Raw genomic sequence first — 21,748 nt, forward strand, 5'->3', positions numbered from 1 at the left:
TATAAGCATCCGTTAGTAGGAAAATGGCTAAATAAATTATGGTACATACAGAGTAATACATGCAACCATGAAAAAGAATGAGGCAGCTCTCTGTGAACTGAAAGGGAATGATCTCTAGGAAACATTAAATGAAGAAAGCAGATCAAGAGTATGTGTATTGTATGCCACCTTTTATGTTTTAAAAACATACAGAGTGTGACTATATATACGAGTACATGTGTGGCTTATTTCTGAAACAGTATGTAATCCATAACATTTGATTGCCTGAGAAAGGAAACTTTGGGAATATAATGTAGTTGGGAAACTCACTTTTTCATTGATTGTATTTTAGTATTGTTTGAGTTTATGTTAGATATATACTCCTTTTTCAGTAAGAAACTAATTTTTTTCAAAATATTGATTACATTCCTGTGTATCTTTTTAACTTCACAGTTAACCTCAATTCAGGGATGAGATAAAAAGTCTACTAGCAGTGTTTTCCTCATTTTCCTCTATAATTTAGCCTTTTATTCTACCCTTTTTTCCTGCAAATTTCATCAAACTTTCTGCTTTTAAAAACTCATTCTTGGTAATATACTGTGAATTTGTAATAAAACTTTATTCTTTCCATTTTCAGTTTTCAGTACTTTTGTGCCTCTCTAATCTAACCTTTTAACATGTAGTCAAGCCTATCTTCCCATGTAACTCAGGCAGTTACCCTGCTACTTCCTCACTGGTGTAATCACCTAATCTCTCTCCTCATGGTCCCTAAGACATCTCTACATAATTTGGGTTCTTTCCAATTTAATTTTTTCATCCTTGTTACAAATTCTTTCTTTTCACCATAGCTCTATAGATTACATATTTCCCCACACTTGTTGATACCTATGTTCCTATCCCTTTGTAATACTTTTACATCAATTCACAGTTTAAATTTGGGGTTCAACATAGGATATGTTTTCCACAGGCTTCTCTTGAGACAGATCCTTTAAAAAATAAGCAAATCTGTTCTGTCATGAGTTAATTTTTCTTAGTCTCACAATGACCGTCCTCATTCTACTAATTTCAGATGACCTATCACTTTGCAGGCCATGACTCTGTTCCCTGAGCTATTTTTAAAAATGGTGAACGACAATGAAGCTCTTATTTAGTGTTTGAAACAAAGCACTACTACTTGTCTATAAGAAAAACTGCCCAAATCATTTATGTTTTCTTGTTAATGGGTGTCTTCCCCATTGAGAGTGACTGACTTGGTAGGGACAGACTATGAGACACCAAGGTTAGAAGAGCTTCTGTTCTCATGATAGTGTCAGAACACTTGGTACAGCCCTTTCTCTTGGGACATAAAATAGCTTTATTCTGAGAATTTGGAAGAGGGATTTTGCTTGTTTGATAGCTCATTTTTATAAACCCTCTAATTTTTTGTTTTTAACAGAATTGATTTGGTCAGATAGAGTTTGGTAAACACTTTGGGCTTTACGTATCAGATTGGTAATTTGAACAAAATACTATTACTCTCTTCTTATTTTTTCACTAGATGAAACGGGGCCTAAAAGTAGCTAAAGGACTAGTTGGGCTATTTAGGAACAGAAAGCTAGATGTGATCACAATATTGGGCAAGGAGTTAAAACCAGCCTCCTCTGTAATACGAGAGGCTGCTTCATTTTTGTAGCTCCATCAAGTAGTGAAAAAACTTCACGGTACAAAGCTTGGGTATTAACATTTTGTCTCGTCATGAATTTTCTGAATATAATTAGAATCTATCTTGTTAATTAAAAAGTGTCCTTTAGAAGATATAACGGCCTCCTATCAATTATGCTGAAAACTAAATGTCATAATTTTCATGCAGCCTGAAAATAGGGATTAGTATTTGTTAATTTATGAAATGGTTATTGTATGTCAGTACTTGGGGAGAGGGTTGAAAAACAAACTTCAAAACTAGTGATGAAGGAAAAACAAGTTAAGTTTAGAGTCATCATTGACTAGAAACAAATGGAAGAAAAGAAAGCCCAGTCATTGAAAGAAATCCTTGTGACTACTTTCATCTGTCTTTACCCTGGTTTTCCAGTACCTTTACCTCAGCATTTTCTTACCTTTTTTTTTTTTTTTTTGGCACTTACTGTTTTACTGTTTTGATTTCATTGCATTTTGTGCCTTTATTTATCTTTTTTATTAATGTATGTCAGAATGGCTGGCTTCTACAGCAGTTTATTTTATTCTGTCTTTGGATTATCTTGGGCGACATCTCAAAAGAAATTAGTTGTAATTTATTATACTTTGATGTTTAAAATACGTGCTACGAACTATTTTAGTAGGAAAATTGGAGTAAGAAAACATGCAATTAAACTTACTATAGCAGTTAAAATTCATAGGCTGTGAATCATTTCTGCCCTGAAGTTGAAGGGCCTGTTTATAATTTATTGGGTAATAAATGTTTATGCAGTTAATAAATTGACCAAGATATGGAAAAATAGATTGAGTTTATAAACCTTGAAATATTCACCCTGAGTCAGAAGTCAAAATGCAATACAGTGGCCAATTTCTAGCCCTTCTTAAAGAAATACATTGGGTGAGGAATATTCATTCTTAGAATCTATTGTCATGCTTTTTGGTGGGGGAGATACCTCTTTTCTGCCCTTGCTTCTTTGTATTTTAGAAGTGGAATTTGGGGAACAGGATCAGAAGAAATTCAGCACTTACCCTTTTTTGCTTTTGGTGCCTTCTTAGGTGACAAATGCTTTCTTTAAAACTTGCTATTCTTTTTTGCAGGGCAAGGTGATAAAATTGTAAATTTCTTTTGTCAGAGATAGTTACAGTTTACATTTTCTTTTTCATATATGATTCAAATGATGTGAATCTTAGAAAATCATTCGATACTGTGAAAGGGTAGCAGTCTAGGTTCTTTTAAAGTTTAGATTTAAAGAATTTCTGCTTTTTATTATTATTTTTTTTTTCTGTTAGTGCAAAGCAGCTGGTCCGAGGAGAACCCAATGTTTCGTATATCTGTTCTCGGTACTATAGGGCACCAGAGTTGATCTTTGGAGCCACTGATTATACCTCTAGTATAGGTAAGTATGAATCTGAATATAATGCTCATAATTATTAATTGCTTCTTGATTTTAGTAATTTAGTATTACTAATCTGTACTTTTATTTGCATTAAAAGATAGATATATCCCATAATGTTTTTTTCTTAAAGCTTGAGATGCAAACATATATAGGCATACCTCATTTTATTATACTTCCCAGGCACTGCTTTTTTTTTTTTTTTAAACCTCTCAAAGGTTTGTGTCAACCCTGAGTCAAGCAAGTCTGCCAGCAGTAGTTTTATAAGAGCATGTGCTTACTTCATGTCTTTGTGTCATCATGTCTTTGTGTCACATTTTGGTAATTATTGCAACATTTCAAACTTTCTCATTATTGTATCTGCTGTGGTGATCTGTGATCAGTGGTCTTTGATGTTATTTTTAATTGTTTCAGGTTGCCACAAACCACAACAATATAAGACAGCAAACTTAATCGATCAGTGTTGTGTATGTTATGACTATTCCACCAGCTGGCCATGACCCATCTCTCTTCCTATCCTCAGGCCTCCCTATTCCCTGAGAGACAACAATATTGAAATTAGGCCAATTAACAACTCTGCAGTTGCTTCTAAGTATTCAAGTGAAAGGTACATCTTTCACTTTTAATCAAAAGCTAGACGTGATTAAGCTTAGCGAGGAAGGCATATCGAAATTGTGCCAGTTAGCCAAGTTGTGACCACAAAGGAAAAGTTCTTAAAGGAAATTAAAGTGCTACTCCAGTGAACAGATGAATGATAAGAAAGTGAAACAGCCTTATTGCTGTTACGGAGAAAGTTTTAGTGGTTTGGATAGATCAAACCAACCACAACATTCACTTGAGCCAGAGCAAGGCCTGAACTCCCTACTCCCTTCAATTCTGTGAAGACAGAGAGGTGAGGAAGCTACACAAGAAAAATCTGAAGGTAGCAGAGGTTATTTCATGAGGTTTAAGGGAAAAAACTGCACCATGCCATAAAAGTGCAAGGCAAGCAGCAAGTGCTGATGTAGAAGCTGCAGCAAGTTATCCAGAAGATGTAACGAAGATCATTGATGAAGGTGGCTACATTAAACATCAGAGTTTTAATGGAGACCAAACAGTCTCATACTGTATTGGAAGAAGATACCATTTAGGACTTTCATCTCTAGATTTTCTAGAGATGAAAGACTTCCTCCAGAGAGGAGAAGTGTCATTGCCTGGCTTCAAAGCTTCTAAGGACAGGTTGACTCTCTTGTTAGGGCCTAATGCAGCTGGTGACTTTAAGTGGAAGCCAGTGCTCATTTACCATTCCAAAAATCCTAGGGTCCTTAAGAATGATGCTAAATGTATTCTGCCTGTGCTCCATAAATAGAGCAACAATGAGTAGATGATAGCACATCTGTTTGTAGCATGGTTCACTGAATATTTGAAGCCCACTGCTGAGACCTACTACTCCAGAGAAAAGTATTTCTTTCAAAATATTACTGCTTATTGACAATGCAACTGGTCACCCAAATGTTGATAAATACATTTGTAAGGCTATAGCTGCCCTAGATAGTGATTACTCTGATGGATCTGGGCAAAGTCAATTTTAAATCTTTTGGAAAGGATTCACCATTCTAGGTGTCATTAAGAACATTTGTGATTCGTGAGAGTGGGTCCAAATAACATTTGGAAGAAGTTGATTCCAAGCCTCATAGATGACCTTGAGGTGTGCTAGACTTCAGTGAAGGAAGTCTCTGCAGATGTTGTGGAAATAGCAAGCGAACTAGAATTAGAAGTGGAGCCGGAAGATGTGACTGAACTGCTGCAATCTTGTGATAAAACATAAACAAGTTGCTTTTTTTATGGATGAGCAAAGAAAGGGGTTTCTTGAGGTGGAATCTACTCCTGGTTAAGATGCTGTGAATATTGTTGAAATGACAACAAAAGATTTAGAATATTACATAATTGTAGCTGATAAAGCAACAGCAGGGGTTGAGAGGATTGATTCCCATTTTGAAAGTGGTTCTAATGTGGGTAAAATGCTATCAAAGAGCATCTCATACTACAGAAAAATCTTTCATGAAGGGAAGAGTCAATTTATGTGGCAAATTTCATTGTCACTTTAAGAAATTGCTCCAGCCACATCCTATAGCCTTCAGCAACTGCCACCCTGATCAGTTGGCAGCCATCAACATCAAGGCAAGACCCTCTGCTAGCAAAAAGATTACAACTCACTGAAGGCTTAGATGATCATTAGCATTTTTTTAGTAATAAATGTTTTTAAATTAACGTATATACATTAATTTTTTTTAGACAATTCTATTGTACAAGTGATAGACTACAGTATAGAGTGAACATATCTTTTATATGCACTGGGATACCAGAAGATTTGTGAGACTTGCTTTATTGTGTCTTATTGTAATGGTCTGGAACCAGTTCCACAACATCTCTGACATATGCCTGTGTAGAGTTTTTCAAATTTTACTTTTCAGAATTTAAAATATACCTACTATTCTGTTTTTCCTCCTTGGACTATTAGAATGATAAAGCTAATAGCTTTTACCTTAAGAATTTAAATTAATTCTAAGTAACTTTTTGTTTTTTACTTTCTTATTTAAAATCCTCCTGAAATACTTCTGAGTGTGATTACACTAGTTGGAGAATTTATTAATGTTATTTCATTAATAATGAAAGTGATAGTATGGCCATATTGCTAACATTTCCTTCATGCCATCTCCATTATTTAATATAAAATCAGCTTAAGTCACTAATAGTTTTGCTAAATGCACTGATTCTGTAGAAGTATGCACCCAAGATGTTAGTGATAGAAGGAACTGAATAGAGACCATTAGCTTTAATCATCGTTGACCTTCTCAAGTCTTTACCCCAGATGTTTAGTGATAGGAGGAACTGAATACAGACCATTAGCTTTAATCATCATTGACCTTCTCAAGTCTTCACCCAAGATGTTTAGTGATAGAAGGAACTGAATAGAGACCATTAGATTAGCTTTTATCATCATTGACCTTCTCAAGTCTTCACCCAAGATGTTTAGTGATAGAAGGAGCTAAATAGAGACCATTAGCTTTAATCATCATTGACCTTCTCTTCTACTCCATTTTAGCCCACTAGCCAGGAGTGAACAGAGAGAGCATGATCGGCTGGACATGAATAGGAAGCTAACAAACAAGGAGCAACTTTAAGCTAGATGTGCAAGTGGAAACCAAAATTATTTTATTCTTATGTATTGTTTCTGAAGAGAATTCCTTTAGTCCAAAAACAGAAACAAAAGCATGCAAATAATAAAAAAAAAATCCCCACAGTAACAGAAAACTAAAACAAAAAACAGACCTGGCCTGGCGCAGTGGCTCACACCTGTAATCCCAACACTTTGGGAGGCTGAGGTGGGCAGATCACTTGAACTCAGGAGTTTGAGACCAGCCTGGGCAACATAGTGAAAACTCATCACTACCAAAAATTAGCCGGGCGTGGTGACATGCCCCTGTACTCCCAGCTATTTGGGAGGCTAAGGTGGGAGGATGGCTTGAGGCCAGGAGGCAGAGGTTGTAGTTAACTGAGACTGCACTACTGCACTCCAACCTGGGTGACAGAATGAGACCCCCTCTCAACAACAGCAACAACAAAAAAATAAAACAGACCTTGTGACAGTTTTCTGTCTTTTTGATACAAATAGAAATTCTCTGATATAAGCAAACACCCTAATCAGAAACACATTATTTTTTTATTTTGCCAAATGGCAAAATGCCAAAGCACATTTTGATTTCTGCCAAGAGGCCAGCAGTTTTACCCACCATTTCCTTTGTACCCTCAGTACAAATGTTAACCCAGTAAAAGTGTATTCTTGTGAAAAGAGTTTTGCCCTCTGGGACATCTAAAAATGTCTAGAGGACCCAGGTGCAAAGAGTACAAAGTGTCCTCTGTAGACCACACTTTGAAATCTGCTTTACCAGAGGGTAGAGAGCATAATAATATGTATATGTATGTGTATGTAATTCTCAGAGTCTTCTTATGGCTGTGGTACATGGCATATATGAATGGACAGATGAGAAATAGTACAAAGAATATTTTGCTTGTGGTCAACCTAGGTTTGAGCATCAGGTCACTATTGAAGTAAAGTGGAGATTACTGACAGTTCTGCTTTTCTGAGTGGCTGTGAGGCTTAAATAAAATGTTAGTGAAAATACTGTAGAAATGTAAGGTGGTATTCTTTTTGTGGCATTTTTAGACTTGACTCTCCTCAAGAGCAAATTTCAGCCCCTTGTCTTTGGGCATATCATTGTATTTTCCAGCTGCTTTATATTTTATTGAAATATATGATACTGATTATCTATATATACTGGTGTGAGTTGTGCCAGAAACACCTAAAATAAAGGCAGTTTGATTCTTCTCAAAAAGTTATCGCATCATCTCACACATTAAGGAACAGTTACATAAACAGGAGTCTTTTGAACCCTAACAAGCCTAGGTTTGGCCTCCCATTATAAACTTAGGATACTTGCTGCTTAAGACTGAATGTTTTTAAACAGACCCCCCAAAAAGTATACTAATATAGTGACATTTTTAAATGTTTTTAACCATAATGTTTGAAACGAAGAGTAACTGCTTCTGACAAGATTATTGTCATATTTAGATACAGCCAAAGGTAAAGCTGATGTCTCTGATTATATTGTCTTACTGAGAAATGACAGAATGAGAACAAAAGGCTTCCTTAGAACAAGGGATTGAACTTACAGACAGACCCTTGAAGAAGCTGTTATTCTGTGACAGTGAGACAGTTATTCAAGAGAGTGGTGTCTTGATTGGGAACTGAGAATGATTCCAGGCCTAGCTCTACTATTCAGTACCTTTACCTTGCGGAAGTCATTTAACTTTATCATGTCTTAATTTCCTTATTCCATGAAATAAGTGTGTTAAACTAAATGGTCTTGAAAGATCACTTTAACATGAACCTGAGTTAAGTATGAAACAAAATGCTATTCTGGCTTTAACCCCAACTAACTAATTTTCAGTGTGCCAAAGCACTATTTTTATTTTTTCAGTACCTTCTATTTAGTTGAAGTTTTATTCTATTTGGAGAATTTCATCCATTTCTCCTTTAAAATAAGAGTAGAAGAGATTTTAGTGTCATTCAGAAAGTGATTGATAAATACTTTGTTTTTACTAACTTGACTGATGTAACATGAATTGAAGGCTGCTAGTATAGTTGTCACCTGAATCTTTTGAGTATCAATCTTCTGTGGTAACTTCTAGGTAAGAGTATTTCTTGATGTTTTACTTTTTGTCTTCCATATTTGTGGCTAAATCTTGCCTAAGAAAGTGTTTCCTGTTGTTTTTTATGAAGGCATAATTATTCCCCTACAATTTTTTCAGCCTTGTATTCTGAGATGAATCATTCCGTATTAGAGAGGAAAAAAGTTGAGTGCATATTACCTTCCATCTTATTAACTAGGTAAAGGGATATTTTAAAACTTGGATTAAAATAAGCATTTACATAAATAAGGAGATACATCTTTTCCACTTGACTATAACGGTTAGTATTACTGTTGGCTTTGAGTAAAGATTCCCTAGCAAGCTTTCATATTTGCTTCATTTATCAATTTCCTAATATATTAAATAGGACTCTTGGTCTATATTTGCAGAATAGATGTCTTGGTTATTAACTTAGGTCTGAACAAAATCAACTTGAGTTTGTTAAATGAATACTATGTCATTTTTCTAGGTCAATAAAAAGTAGTCACTGGAGCAGTGATTTCCAGTCTCTCTTGATAGTACATCTCACCACATCAGACCTTTAAAATTTTTGTTGTCAACCATTTACTGTTCCTTCTTCTCCTTCCCTACTGGTAGGTGGTAAAGTCCAGCAATGATTCATATTTGTCTCCCTAAAGCACTTGAGTGTTGGTACATTAGAAACCTAGGAATCTCAGAAATCTGGAAGCTAAAAAGCAGCCTTTTCTTGTAGGAAGTTTTAATAGTGGGCTTTAAAATAGAGTGATTATAGTTTATCTTCTAATCCAGTAATACTTTTGAGAGAGAAAGAGGATATTACTAATAATTATCCCAGGATAATATATAAGCCATAACTATCCTGGGTAAACCGGGATGTATACTTTAAAGTATTTTTAAAGTGTATTAATTGAGTTAATTTTTAAAGTTTTCTCTAGGGATTGAGGTTTTCATTTTGACTTAAAAGTGGATTATTTTTATAATTTATGAAGTAAAATATATTCCTCTATCATTGCCATTCCGTTTTATTTAAAAATGATAATATATTTAAGCACATTTTTCTGTCAGTCATCCTAGAACATAAAAATCAACCATTTAAAGTATTAAAAGTGTTCCTCAGAATTTGCATTGACTTAAAGCCCAGGGTCTGGGAGAGATTGAACCTTTCCTTGCTGTTCCTCTGTAAGTACCTACTAATATGCAGAGATTGTGTCACTTTGAATTACTTTTAAGTATGATAAATAGATAGTCCTGCCATAGCTTTGGTACTGTAATCTTCTGTCTTGTTATTTGAAGACTTGAATACCTGAAATTTGATAATAATAGACTTTACCCTTTATTAGAATATTCTTATTGGTCTGGTTTCCTCTTTGGTAAGTTTAACATTTAATTAAAAAGAACATTAGGGAAGTTTTATGAAGTTTTCTCTGTTTTGGATTGTATAATCTTTTCCTTGTGATATTTACTCTGTGATCACAGTAAAATTAGAAAATGTATACAAACATTTTTCAGTTCAAGCTATAAAGTATTAATAAGGCTTTGTTTTCTTTTATCTTTAGATGTATGGTCTGCTGGCTGTGTGTTGGCTGAGCTGTTACTAGGACAACCAATATTTCCAGGGGATAGTGGTGTGGATCAGTTGGTGGAAATAATCAAGGTGAGAAGGTTGAATCAGAATATTTGAACTGGAAGGAATTTTGGTACTACTTTAATAATAATATATCACACACATACACACATGAGAAACTTAAAAAATGGAGGAAGCAATCCAAGGTCACATAGCAAGTTCAGCTATAAAGTGGGTATAGGAACGCCCCCCAGCCTTTTGGTTTTTGTTTGAGTTACTCTTCTCTTGTATGATTCTAGAAAAGCTGTTATGTATATCTAATGCAAGAAAGGTATATATCTGTTATTTAAAGTACTTAAAAGCAAAATTGGACTATAAGCTCACTAAAATGTATGTAAGCTGAATAAAGGCAGAAGCTGTGTCTGTTTTTGCTCACTGTATACTCCCTGCTCCTAATACTCTGTGGAGCACATAGGAGATACTTGTAATTTGGTCACTATTTATATTTATTCAGTATTTATAAAATGAAAGAATGAATGCCTACATGTCTGGCTAGATCATTGATAGAAACATTTGACTTATGGATTTAATATAATTTTATTTGTTGGGTCTGTATGGATTAAATATAATTTTATTTATTTTAAATTTTATTTAAAGCTGAATGAAAGCAGAAGATATGTCTGGTTTTGCTCAGACACAGCTTCTGCTTTCATTTTGCTTTGCATACATAACACCTTTATTAACAGCAAATATTTAAATATTATCTTAGAATATATGTTTCCTTTTAAGAACAGTAGAGCTGAGTTTTTAATTGAGTTTTTAAATGTAATTTTTTTAAGTTTTAAATATTTGAAATCTTAAAAGAAGGCCCTTTACTTAAAAACAAACAAACAAACAAACAAACAAAAACTTAGTGTCTAGATTTATATCACTAGATTGGTTCATTCTAAGGTTTCAGTTTGGACAAAGCAACAACACATACTGTCTCTGGGGCTTTGTTTGTGATACCCCAAATTTTTCATAGAATTGTAAAATTGAAAAATCTTCTTAGAGGTCATGTCGTCCTATCCAACACACAATGAAATAACCTTTTAGTTACATTCCTAACAAATGATTTTCTAGTATTTTCTTGAACACTTCCAGCATCAGATTACTACTTAGGGTTGCAGCTTATTCTGTGTTGGACAGCTTGAATTTAGTTTTTATTATACTGAGCTGTAACTCCTCAGTAGCTTATACCATGAACATAGGACTGTGATCAAGTTCTTTTCAAACCCTTGTACTTCATTCTTTAAAAATAGGGATTTTTAAAATCAAAGGTGGTTTTGCTAGATGTCATTGTGTACAAGTATTGTGAAAAGATCAGTGTGTAATCAGCAATATTCTTTATTATCCATATAATTTCTTACAGTTTGCAGCTTAGACTACTGTGGTATTTGCATCTTCTTTTTGGTACCATCTTTGAGTTTCAGATCTAACCTTTTACCCTTGTTAACAGAACTATTTTCTTTTTGATTTCTATGCTACACTCAGATCTAAATTTGAATAGTTTGCTTTCTTTATTTTCTTTCTTTTTTTTTTTTTTTTTGAGACGGAGTCTCGCTCTGTCGCCCAGGCTGGGGTGCAGTGGTGCAATCTCCACTTACTGCAAGCTCCGCCTCCCGGGTTCACGCCATTCTCCTGCCTCAGCCTGCCGTGTAGCTGGGAGTACAGGTGCCCGCCACTGCACCCGGCTAATTTTTTTTGTCTTTTTAGTAGAGACGGAGTTTCACCATGCTAGCCAGGGTGGTCTCGATCTCCTGACCTCGTGATCCGCTTTCTTTATTTTCTAAAAGCCTACCCCGTCATGTAAATTAATGCTCGAATACGGAACTTGGCTAACTTTTTCTGTAAAGGACTAGATAAAATATTTTAGACTTTGTGGGCCAAAAGGCAAAATCGAGGATATCATATACGTATTTCAATAACAAAAGAGAAAACACATTTTCACAAATTTTTTTATTGATGAAGTTAGAGGTATAATAATTGAGTACTTTTTTTTTTTTTTTTAAATACAGCTCTACTAACCAGAAGAATTGAGTTCTTTTTGGGGAATATAACCTTTAACCTTTCTCTTAATTGATGTTCAAAGTTAGTACTTTCTAATCATCAAATTGATTGCAAATCTGTTAATTCTTAGCTTATGGGCCTCACACAGACAATGGACTGTAGTTTCCTGATCTCTGCTCTTACACAACCATTCAGCATTTCTCCTGTCCCTAGGCTTTTATTTGATGTACTTGAGCTCACCATCACCGTGCTAAAATTCTCTGGGCATATTGGCCATTCTATTTGTCATATACGTTTAGCTCATTAGAATTGTATCATTTCTCTACTGATTATATTTTAGAATTTTGTGGCGATTTGTCATTAATTTTAATTAATTCACAATAATACAAGTAGAATTTTTGAGGAAGCTAAGTGAGCATCTGTGATAATTCCCTATCTCATGCCTGCTGTAATACCTTATAAACCTTTAGGTCTAGAGCTTGCTTGTACCACTTTTGTTACTCCTTGTAATTCATTTTTCTGCTAATATTAGTTTATGCTACCTGCTTAATAGATTTTGTTACTGATAATTTCAGACTTCGTTTTCATTAAGCACTTATTTTTTGCAAAATGATCCATGATCGATATGTAGTAGCAGGCCAACTCTGAAACAAAACGCTCGTCGTTTATGTGCTGTGCTGTCATCTTGCATTTATACTTAAGAAATATCACCTTACTACAGTAGGTAAGTTCCAAGATCACTGCTTATAGGAGGTTTTGATAATGATATAAGATAAGAGAATTGTAAGTATTTCCAAGCATCCAGGGCATTTTGGGATATCTGGTTTCGAGGTCCCTTCTACGTCCTTGACCATGGCTGCCCAAGATAGATGGAATTACCAGTAGTAGTTTACCATCCATTTATTGACTGGAAGTTGCTACACATTGCACGGAGGCTCATGGGCTTTGTATTTTGTGCAAGTGTGTATATGTTTAGTATAGTTCTAAGTCTTATTGCATGAAGGTTAATAAACTTCATAGGAGTGTTGTGTGTGTGTTTAATATAGCCCCAGATCTTACTGGTCCAGCCAGGGGCAGTAGTTCACGCCTGTAATCCCAGCACTTTGGGAGGCCGAGGTGGGTGGATTGCTTAAGCCCAGGAGTTTGAGACTAGCCTAGGGAACATGGCGAAACCCAGTCTCTACAAAACATAGAAAAATTAGCCAAGCATAGCGGCACACGTCCATAGCCCCAGCTACTTGGGAGCCTGAAGTGGGAAGATTGCTTCAGCCCAGGAGACAAATGTTGCAGTGAGCCAAGATTATGCCCCTGTACTCCATCTGTATGACAGAGCAAGACTGTGTCAATGAGTCCATCAATTAAATAATAAATATCACAGCCGGGCGTGGTGGCTCACACCTGTAATCCCAGCATTTTGGGAGGCCGAGGTGTGCAGATCACTTGAGGTCAGGAGTTCGAGACCAGCGTGACCAAGATGGTGAAACTCTGTCTCTACTAAAAATACAAAAACTAGCCAGGCATGATGGGGTGCGCCTTTAGTCCTAGGAACTCCAGAGGCTGAGGCAGGAGACTTGCTTGAACCTGGGAGGCAGATGTTGCAGTGAGCCAAGTGCCACTGCACTCTAGCCTGGGCAGCAGAACGAGACTCTGTCTCAAATAAATAAATAAATAATAAATACCAAATCTTCTAATTTCTCCTTTCTGCTTGCCTCCATCCCTCCCTCCTTCCTATTGTTGCTAACATCTGTTCCTCAAATGTTAAATATATACACGGTCTCATTTGAATGAAAATTCCTGAGAAATGCTGATCTAGCTATTTTAGTTTTCATGATACAAGTTGGGAAAGAGAAGTTATATGTGTTTGTTTTCAAAGTTAAATGTTATTAAGACATTCTGTATTTTAAACAAATACTTTCATATACTGATAAACATGACTTTAAGAATAGATTCGAAATTTTCATAAAGGTGGTCTCATAGATGCCCAGTTCAGTTCTCACTTTTTTTAAGGTAACAGCTTATGATAACTAGGTAACTTGTATTAAACTGTTCTTTTCTGCTTTCTTTTCATTTTCTCCCTTGAAAACCTCGTAATAGAGTATCTGGGGGAAGCTAACCTTGCAAAAATAGGTAACTCTTCTCTGAATTTGAGTTTAAGCAAGAAAAAGGAAAGTGAATAATCATATAATAAACTTTATGAAGTTTTTTTACGTGGTAGACTTGCCTCATTATTTTATAAACTTTCTGAGCAGGGACTTTTTTTATTCTTGTGTTTTAATATCTGAGGGCACCAAAATAATTTTCAGTTAAGGTTTGTATTGAATTAACTTGTTAAACCATTGTCCATTCATGAATTTGAAATTAGCTGGGAATTAATAAGAAAAGTTAATGTGGTTGTTGTGTATGTTGTTTATTGACTCAGATGTCTATGCCAATAATTTACAGCATGAGTAAAACAGTTTAATTAAATGAACTTTATCTCATTCTAGCTAACATTTTTCGTTTTCCTCACTGCCCTCTAATAAGAAGATTTTTCTAAAATATTTAGAGTAAAATCCAAATACATTATATTAAGTTAAAAGTATAAGAACAGATTTGAAAGTCATGGAAAATCATTTCTAAGCATGAAAAACACAAGTATTTAACTTTCTGAAGTTAATTTCATGCATACAATTGTCAGATCATCATTTCGTTATGCCGTTTGACCTCTACATATCAAAAATGCATGGATTTTCACAGCATTTGTAAAAAGACAAATTCCGTTAGGGACTTCTCAATGTGCTTTTTTCCTTTAAAATCTTCCTTAATATAAAAATCTCAAGAAATACCTGATATAGTCCCAGAAACATGGGAAAAAAATAAAACATTTTTAGAAAACCTCTACCAGGAATTTTGCCAAACATAATGTTCACTGACGTATAACATTGTCCTTTGGCACCTCTGCAGTTGGCCATAGCAGTGGAGCTTTATAGAAGAGAGTCCTGTGAAGGATTGTATAATGCTGGTGAAGATAATAATTTTTAATGAGAGTCACTTTTTTTATAACTACATAGTCTTAGATTTTATATGCTCAATGCAGAAGAAAGAGTGAGAAAGCACAGAGAGACAAATAGACAAAAAATCACTTACTGTTCTAGCACATCATGAAAGATACTTCTATAAATATTTTCATATACTATATTTTCTTTTTATTTAAATAAAAATACCATCTTACTGCTTTGTAGACTTTTAAAAACTGAACAATTAAGTGTATTTTTAATGATTACATAGATTGCACTGCGTGATTGTATTTCGAATTACATAATTGATTCCGAAAATAACAGCATTAAGGTAAAGTGATACAGCATTGTCTTTCAAAAAGTTTACATGATACATTGGCTTTCCTAAGTTTGATTATTAACTTTCTTACATAAATGACAAAAAATTCCATATAAGCAATCTAGGAAGTTTTGAATCTGAGAATGCTGTTAAGTTTTACTAATAATTTCTCCCCTCCACTCTCCAAACTTTAAAACATAAATTTCAAATAAGGTAAGATGAACTTTAGTCCAGAGTTTTATTTCTGGATTAAACTTTCACAAAACTAACAATTTTAAAATAAACCAACCATTTGTAGAAGTTTGTAATTTTAAATATTAAAATTCCTACAGAGATAGTTTCGTCTCCACCTCTTGATAATGGAATTTCAGTATAATTTTCATAGTTTTCGTAACTGCCCTTTAGAATTTGGGTATATCTCTTTTAAAAAGCTTGACATTAAACATATTGAATCTTAAATTATTTGCAATAATAAAATTATAAGGCAGTTAAAGTTTCTTAATTTCTTTTCTAATTCAACTTTACTAAACTACTGTTTAGTTTTCTCTTAACATTTAACAATTTAGATGTCTATGTAGATAACTCTTACGCAGGGAAGAGCTAGTAATTTCGGTTATCTCTAACTGCAATTTTATGTAAGAAATTTGAAAGTGCGACACAGATGCAAATAAACTTTTGATTATGCTATGGGAGCCAAGTAGATGGACTTCATTTCTTGATGCCTATCCATAGAAAAAGATTTAGAAGGACCTGCAAATTCTACAATGGAGAATAGAATTAAGGGAAGGTGAAAAGGAGAGAACTTTTATTTTTTGCTTTTTACTATTCTGTGATGTTAATTTTTTTAAGCAAGCATATCTTTTTACAATTGCAGGACTTATGAGAAAGTAGTTGCTTTCAATTTTTTTTGTTAGTAAACAAAAACTTCTATAGAAGTTGAGAGTTACATTTTTGTTACAAATGTTTGTCTAAATAATTGTTTTCCTAGGCTTTCAATTTGACTGATGCTTGTTTGTGGTATAATTTAGACAAAAAGATCAGTGGATCCCTGGCTTCTCAGAATTCTGCATTTTCCAATATTGAGAAATGACTGCTCATCATAAAAGCTGCCACTCAGTGAGACCTTACTTTGTGCAGGCACTGGGTTAAGCACTTTACATTCATTACCACACTTAATTCTTACATTAACCGTAAGAAGTAAGCATCACTACTACTACTATTACTGTTACTACAGTAGTCTCTTGATATCCACAGGTATCACTTTCTACTGTTTTAGTTACCCAGAGCCAACCACAGTTCAGAAACATTTTTTTAAGTGGAAAATTTTAGTAATAAACAATTTATGAGTTTTAAATTGCATGCTGTTCTGAGTAGTATGCTGAAATCTCATGCTGTCCTGCTTCATTCCTCTTGGGATGTGAATCCTCCCTTTGTCCAGTATTTCTATGCTGTATACACTACCTGCCCATTAGTCATCGACATCATTTGCTCCTGACCTCCAGCCATGGACATTATTATGGCTCACTGATCCAGGATCATTCCAAGCAGATGATCCTCTTCCTGGTGTATGGTCAGAAGATCATTAGTAGACTAAGGCTGTGTCACAAGGCCTGTGTAATTCACCTCACTTCATCTTACCACATAGGCATTTTATCATCTCACATTATCACAAGAAGAAGGATAAGTGTAGTACAAGAAAATATTTTGAGAGAGACTACATTCACAGAACTTTAATTATAGTATATCATTTTAATTGTTTTTTTATCTCTTACTGTGCCTAATTTATAAATTAAACTTTATCATAGGTATGTATGTATAGGAAAAGCATAGTATATAGTTTGGTACTATATATGTTTTCAGGAATCCACTGGGGAACATATCCTCCACAGTTAAGGGGAAACTACTGTATTACAGTATATATAGTAATAGTTGGTGTAGGGTGGTGGAAAAACCATCTGATTCATCGGTAGCTCAATTGATAGCCTCTATTCATGGAATTTTGTACCTTTGGGAAAAACGATGTGATCCTTAATGTGAACTTGATACCCAGAACCCACTGAGTCATATTTATTACTTATTATATGTATAGTGTAAAAATTTGTGTCTACCAGCAAATTAGTGCAACCCCTAAATCTTACTGTAGTGAATATATGAAATCAGTTTGAGGTACCTTTAGGTTTAATTTTGTTTCAACCATTGTAATGGTCAGTTCTTTTGCTTTGCTTTCAATTACACATGGTCCCCATGATTCCTTTGCTTTACTTTCAGTTACAGACAGTCCCCGACTTAGGATGGCTTAATGTTTTTTTGACTTTCCAATATTGTGAAAGCAGCACAGATTCAGTGGAAACTGTATTTTGAGTACCTGTACAACCATTCTGTTTTTCACTTTCAAGTCAGTATTCAATAGGTTACATGAGATATTTGACACTTTATCATAAAATAGTCTTTGTGTTTGATTATTTTGCCCAACTGTAGGCTAATGTAATTGTGCTGAGCACATTTAAGGGTAGTCTAGGCTGAGCTATGATTTCAGTAGATTGGACATACTGTTTGCATTTTCAGCTTAGGATATTTTCAACTTGTTATGTATGGGTTGACCGTGATATGATCCCATTGTAAATCAAGGAGCTTCTGTACAGTTCAACCTTATTTTCACTATCTTCATTTGGCAATATTTTAGATTTTAATTATCTTATCCCTGTCCTGTAGTTTGTTCCGTGCCCATGTGTACCTACACTCTTGTTTCCTGGCTTAACATTTTCATTGTCAGATAATCTTTTTTTTTTTTTTTTTTTTTGAGACAGAGTCTTGCTCTTTTGCCCAGGCTGGAAGTTCAATGGTGCTGTCTTGGCTCCCTGCAACCTCTGCCTCCCAGGTTCAAGCGATTCTCCTGCCTCAGCCTCCCAAGTAGCTGGGACTGTAGGCATGCCTGGCTAAGTTTTGTATTTTTAGTAGAGACGAGATTTCACCGTGTTGGCCAGGCTGGTCTCAAACTCCTGACCTCAGGTGATCCACCCGCCTCAGCCTCCCAAAGTGCTGGGATTACAGACATGAGCCACCACGCCTGGCCCAGACAATCTTTTAGAGGTCTAAGATATCAAATCAGAGTGTAGTAGGTATAAAATAGCTCTTTTTGGTAAGTTTTTGATAGATATATGATGCATCTTTATAAACATGCATTTGGAGTTTAATATCATATATTACCTTTGGACATTTTTTGTGCTGCTATCGAGCTTTTGTGTTTTTAATAGATTGCAGAGACTGTTTATTAAACTGATCTCATTTTTTCACTCCCAGTACATGTATGTACACCCTCTTACACATTTTAATACAGGTTTTTTTACCTGTAATACACATAGTTTGTAATACATAAACAAGACGTTTGTTGATTGTGTTAGTTGGTACTTAATTTGTTCTTGTATTATCAAATTTTTTCATTTATTGCTGACTAAAGCAGCAGCTCTTAATAGTTTTTGAATCATGGACTACTTTGAAAATGCATTAATAGCAGTGGACACTTCCCCCCAGAAAAATGAATAAATACCAGACAGTTTGTATGCAACTTTAGGTGATTCTTGGCCTTCCCATAGCTCTCCCAAGAACTCCAGGGTAAACATCTTTATTCTATTATAGTACAAGGAAATATGACTATAGTTCATAATAACCACTTGTAGAAAGTAGGTATTACACATATGATATGATGCCAACATTTTAAAAATAAGTGAAACAGTAAAGAGGCATTAAAAGAATTATTCTAATGCAATAATTGCTCAACATTAGTATAGTGTTTTCCATAGACCAAAAGAAACATTGATTTTAACTAATGTGAAATTTTATTGGGTCTACAGTAACTTACTCATACTTCGTTAAATCCCTGTATACTTAAAAGTGTGTGTGCCTAGGCATGGAAAAATAACTTCCTGGCAATGTAGCTCAGTTTAACTTTTGACTTGCAGATAATGGCATCCATTTGAAATTGTTACCTGTCCCAGAATATGCAGTGTAAAGTTATTTACTAATTTGCCAGTGATGTTTTATTTCTACAGAGGAACTTTTTTCCAGACAAACTGAAGTTTCATGACATTGTCACTTCAAAGCTAATTTATTTATAGTTGTATTTTAGGACCTGAGTCAAAAGACCCTCCATATGTTTCCTGGGATATAATACCCTGTAATTATCAACTGCAGATTCTTGTGCAGGGTTGCCTTTTGAGTTATTTTGTGTGTTTACCTAATTCCAGGGCCTCAGTTTAATACATTTTCTTTGGAGCAATCTATAAAGTATATGAAGGGTCAGGTGAGAGGTGGGACAGGGACAGAAATCTATCAGATTGACAGCATGCATATGCTACACCCCTGACTTCAAGACTTATGTTTTACTAAGGAATTCTTGCTTCCTTTTTTGCAATAAATAGTTAAAATATTTGACACAAATGATTCTTAATAGTTTGCTAGTAGGAAAAGTATAAGAAACTAGCAATCTTGTAGAAAGGGGCATTTCTAGTTTTTAAAAGTATACTGAATGCTATTGCATATTTATAAAGCAATATTTTATTGTTTATTTGATGTATAAGATATCAAGAAAATGTGACGGAAATCTTGGCTTGTGGTGCTACAAAGAACTATAGTGTTAGTGATTCTCAAAGGAAAGTAAAACTGATTGAAGTGTGTACAGATTTTTACATGTATTTTTTTTTAATCCAAGAGATTCAGATACCCCCCTTTCTATTTTATACTTCTTCCTTGAGAATACCACTTTAGCTGAAATTCACCTAGAAAAAAAGGTCTTTTGACTCCTATGAATATGTATCAACCAAGAATGAATTTTTCACTTTATGTTCAGTAGTTTACCTAACTAAAACTTTTTGACAGGGAGGGAGATGACTTGTTTCCAAGTATAAATTTTCATTTAGTAAGAAAAGAATGAAGTCCAAAACAGTCTTGAAAAAGAATGAAGTTGGAGGAGTCACTTTTTTTTTTTGAGACAGGGTCTCACTCTGTCACCCAGGCTGGAGTGCAATGGTACAATCATGGCTTACTGTAGCCTGCACCTTCTTGGCTCAAGCTCTCCTCCCACCTTTAGCCTCCTGAGTAACTGGGACTACAGGCACACACCACCGTGCCTGGTGAAATTTTGTATTCTTTGTTATAGATAGGTTTTCACCATGTTGCCCAGACTGGTCTCAAACTTCTGGGCTCAACAAGTGATCCACCTACCTTGGCTTCCCAAAGTGCTGGGATTACAGGCATGATCCACCATGCCCAGCCACACTTTCTGTTTTCAAAACTTATTACACAACTGCAGTCATCAAGACAATGTATTACTGGCGTGAATGTAGCCATATAGATCAATTAAGTAGAATGGAGAGTCTAGAAATAAACCTTTATGTTTATTGTCAGTTGAGTTTTGAAAAGGATTCCAAGACAATTCAATGGGGAAAGAATAGTCTTTTCAGCAAATGGTGCTTGGACAACTGGATATCCATATGCAAAAGAATGAAGTTGGACCCCCACCTCACACCATATACAAAAATTATATGGCTTGTGGAGAAAAGGGAATCCTTTACACTGTTTTTAGGAATGTAAATTAGTGCAACCATTATGGAAAACTATATGGAGGTTCCTCAAAAAACTGAAAATAAAATTACAGTATGATACAGCAGTTCTACTTCTAGGTATCTATCCTAAAGACTTGAAGTCACTATGTCAAAGAGATATCTGTACTCCCAAGTTCTATTCATGAAAGCTAAGATATGGAAACAATGGAAGTACCTATCAGTGGATGAATGGAAGGAAAAATACGGTATATATATATCCACTACAGTAGAATACTACTTAGCCTTAAGAAAGAAGGAAATTCTGTCATTTGTGACAACATGGGTGAACCTGGAGGACATTATGCTAAGTAGAGTAAGTCAGGCATAGAAAGAGAAATACTGCATGGTCTTACTAATATGTGGATTCTGAAACAATTGAATTCCAGAAGCAGAGAGAAGAATAGTGTTTACCAGAAGGTGGAGAGGATGGGAAATGTTGGTCAAAGGGTACAAAATTATAGTTAGACAGGAGGAGCAAATGATAAGTATTTAATGTAATCAGTATGTTAATTAGTCTGATTCTGTTATTACACAGTGTACACATAATATCAGTTTACCTCAAAACTGTATACAGTTATAAATCGTCAGTTAATTAAAAACAAATGAATTCAGAATGAATCAAAGACCTAAAGTTAGAGCCAAAACTATAAAACTCTTAGAAGGAAACAGTTATAAATCTTTGTAAACTTCAATTAGTCAATATTTTCATACATGTAACACAAAAGCACACATTACAAAAGAAAATACAAGTAAATTGGACTGTGTCAAATTTAAAAACTTGTGCTTTAGAAGACAGCGTCAAGAAAGTTAAAAGACAGAATTGGAGAAAATTTTTACAAATTATGTCTGGTAAGGGTTTTGTATCTACAGTATATAAGGAATTCTTACAATTCAATAATAAAAAGAAAGCCCACTTGAAAGATGAACAAAGAATCTGCATAGACACTTCTCTAAAGAAGATACAC

The 21,748-nt window shown here is 34.7% G+C and overlaps 3 protein-coding genes across 10 annotated transcripts in view; 2 read left to right on the plus strand and 1 right to left on the minus strand.

Moving 5' to 3' along the window:
- Positions 1–21,748, minus strand: part of NDUFB4 (NADH:ubiquinone oxidoreductase subunit B4) — an 812,324-nt gene that overhangs the window by 681,968 nt on the left and 108,608 nt on the right. The window lies entirely within an intron of this gene.
- The window catches only part of LOC126949250 (cytochrome c oxidase copper chaperone), an 846,236-nt gene that overhangs the window by 605,540 nt on the left and 218,948 nt on the right, over positions 1–21,748 (plus strand). The gene's annotated exons all lie outside the window — the stretch shown is intronic.
- Positions 1–21,748, plus strand: part of GSK3B (glycogen synthase kinase 3 beta) — a 270,425-nt gene that overhangs the window by 177,379 nt on the left and 71,298 nt on the right. For both annotated transcript variants that reach the window (XM_050781893.1, XM_050781894.1), the window contains exons 6-7: positions 2,941–3,047; positions 9,812–9,909. In XM_050781893.1, coding sequence (XP_050637850.1) covers positions 2,941–3,047; positions 9,812–9,909 — 205 coding nt within the window. The remainder of the gene's footprint in view (positions 1–2,940; positions 3,048–9,811; positions 9,910–21,748) is intronic.

This window comes from Macaca thibetana, chromosome 2 (genome assembly GCF_024542745.1).
Source record: "Macaca thibetana thibetana isolate TM-01 chromosome 2, ASM2454274v1, whole genome shotgun sequence".
Lineage (NCBI taxonomy): Eukaryota > Metazoa > Chordata > Mammalia > Primates > Cercopithecidae > Macaca > Macaca thibetana.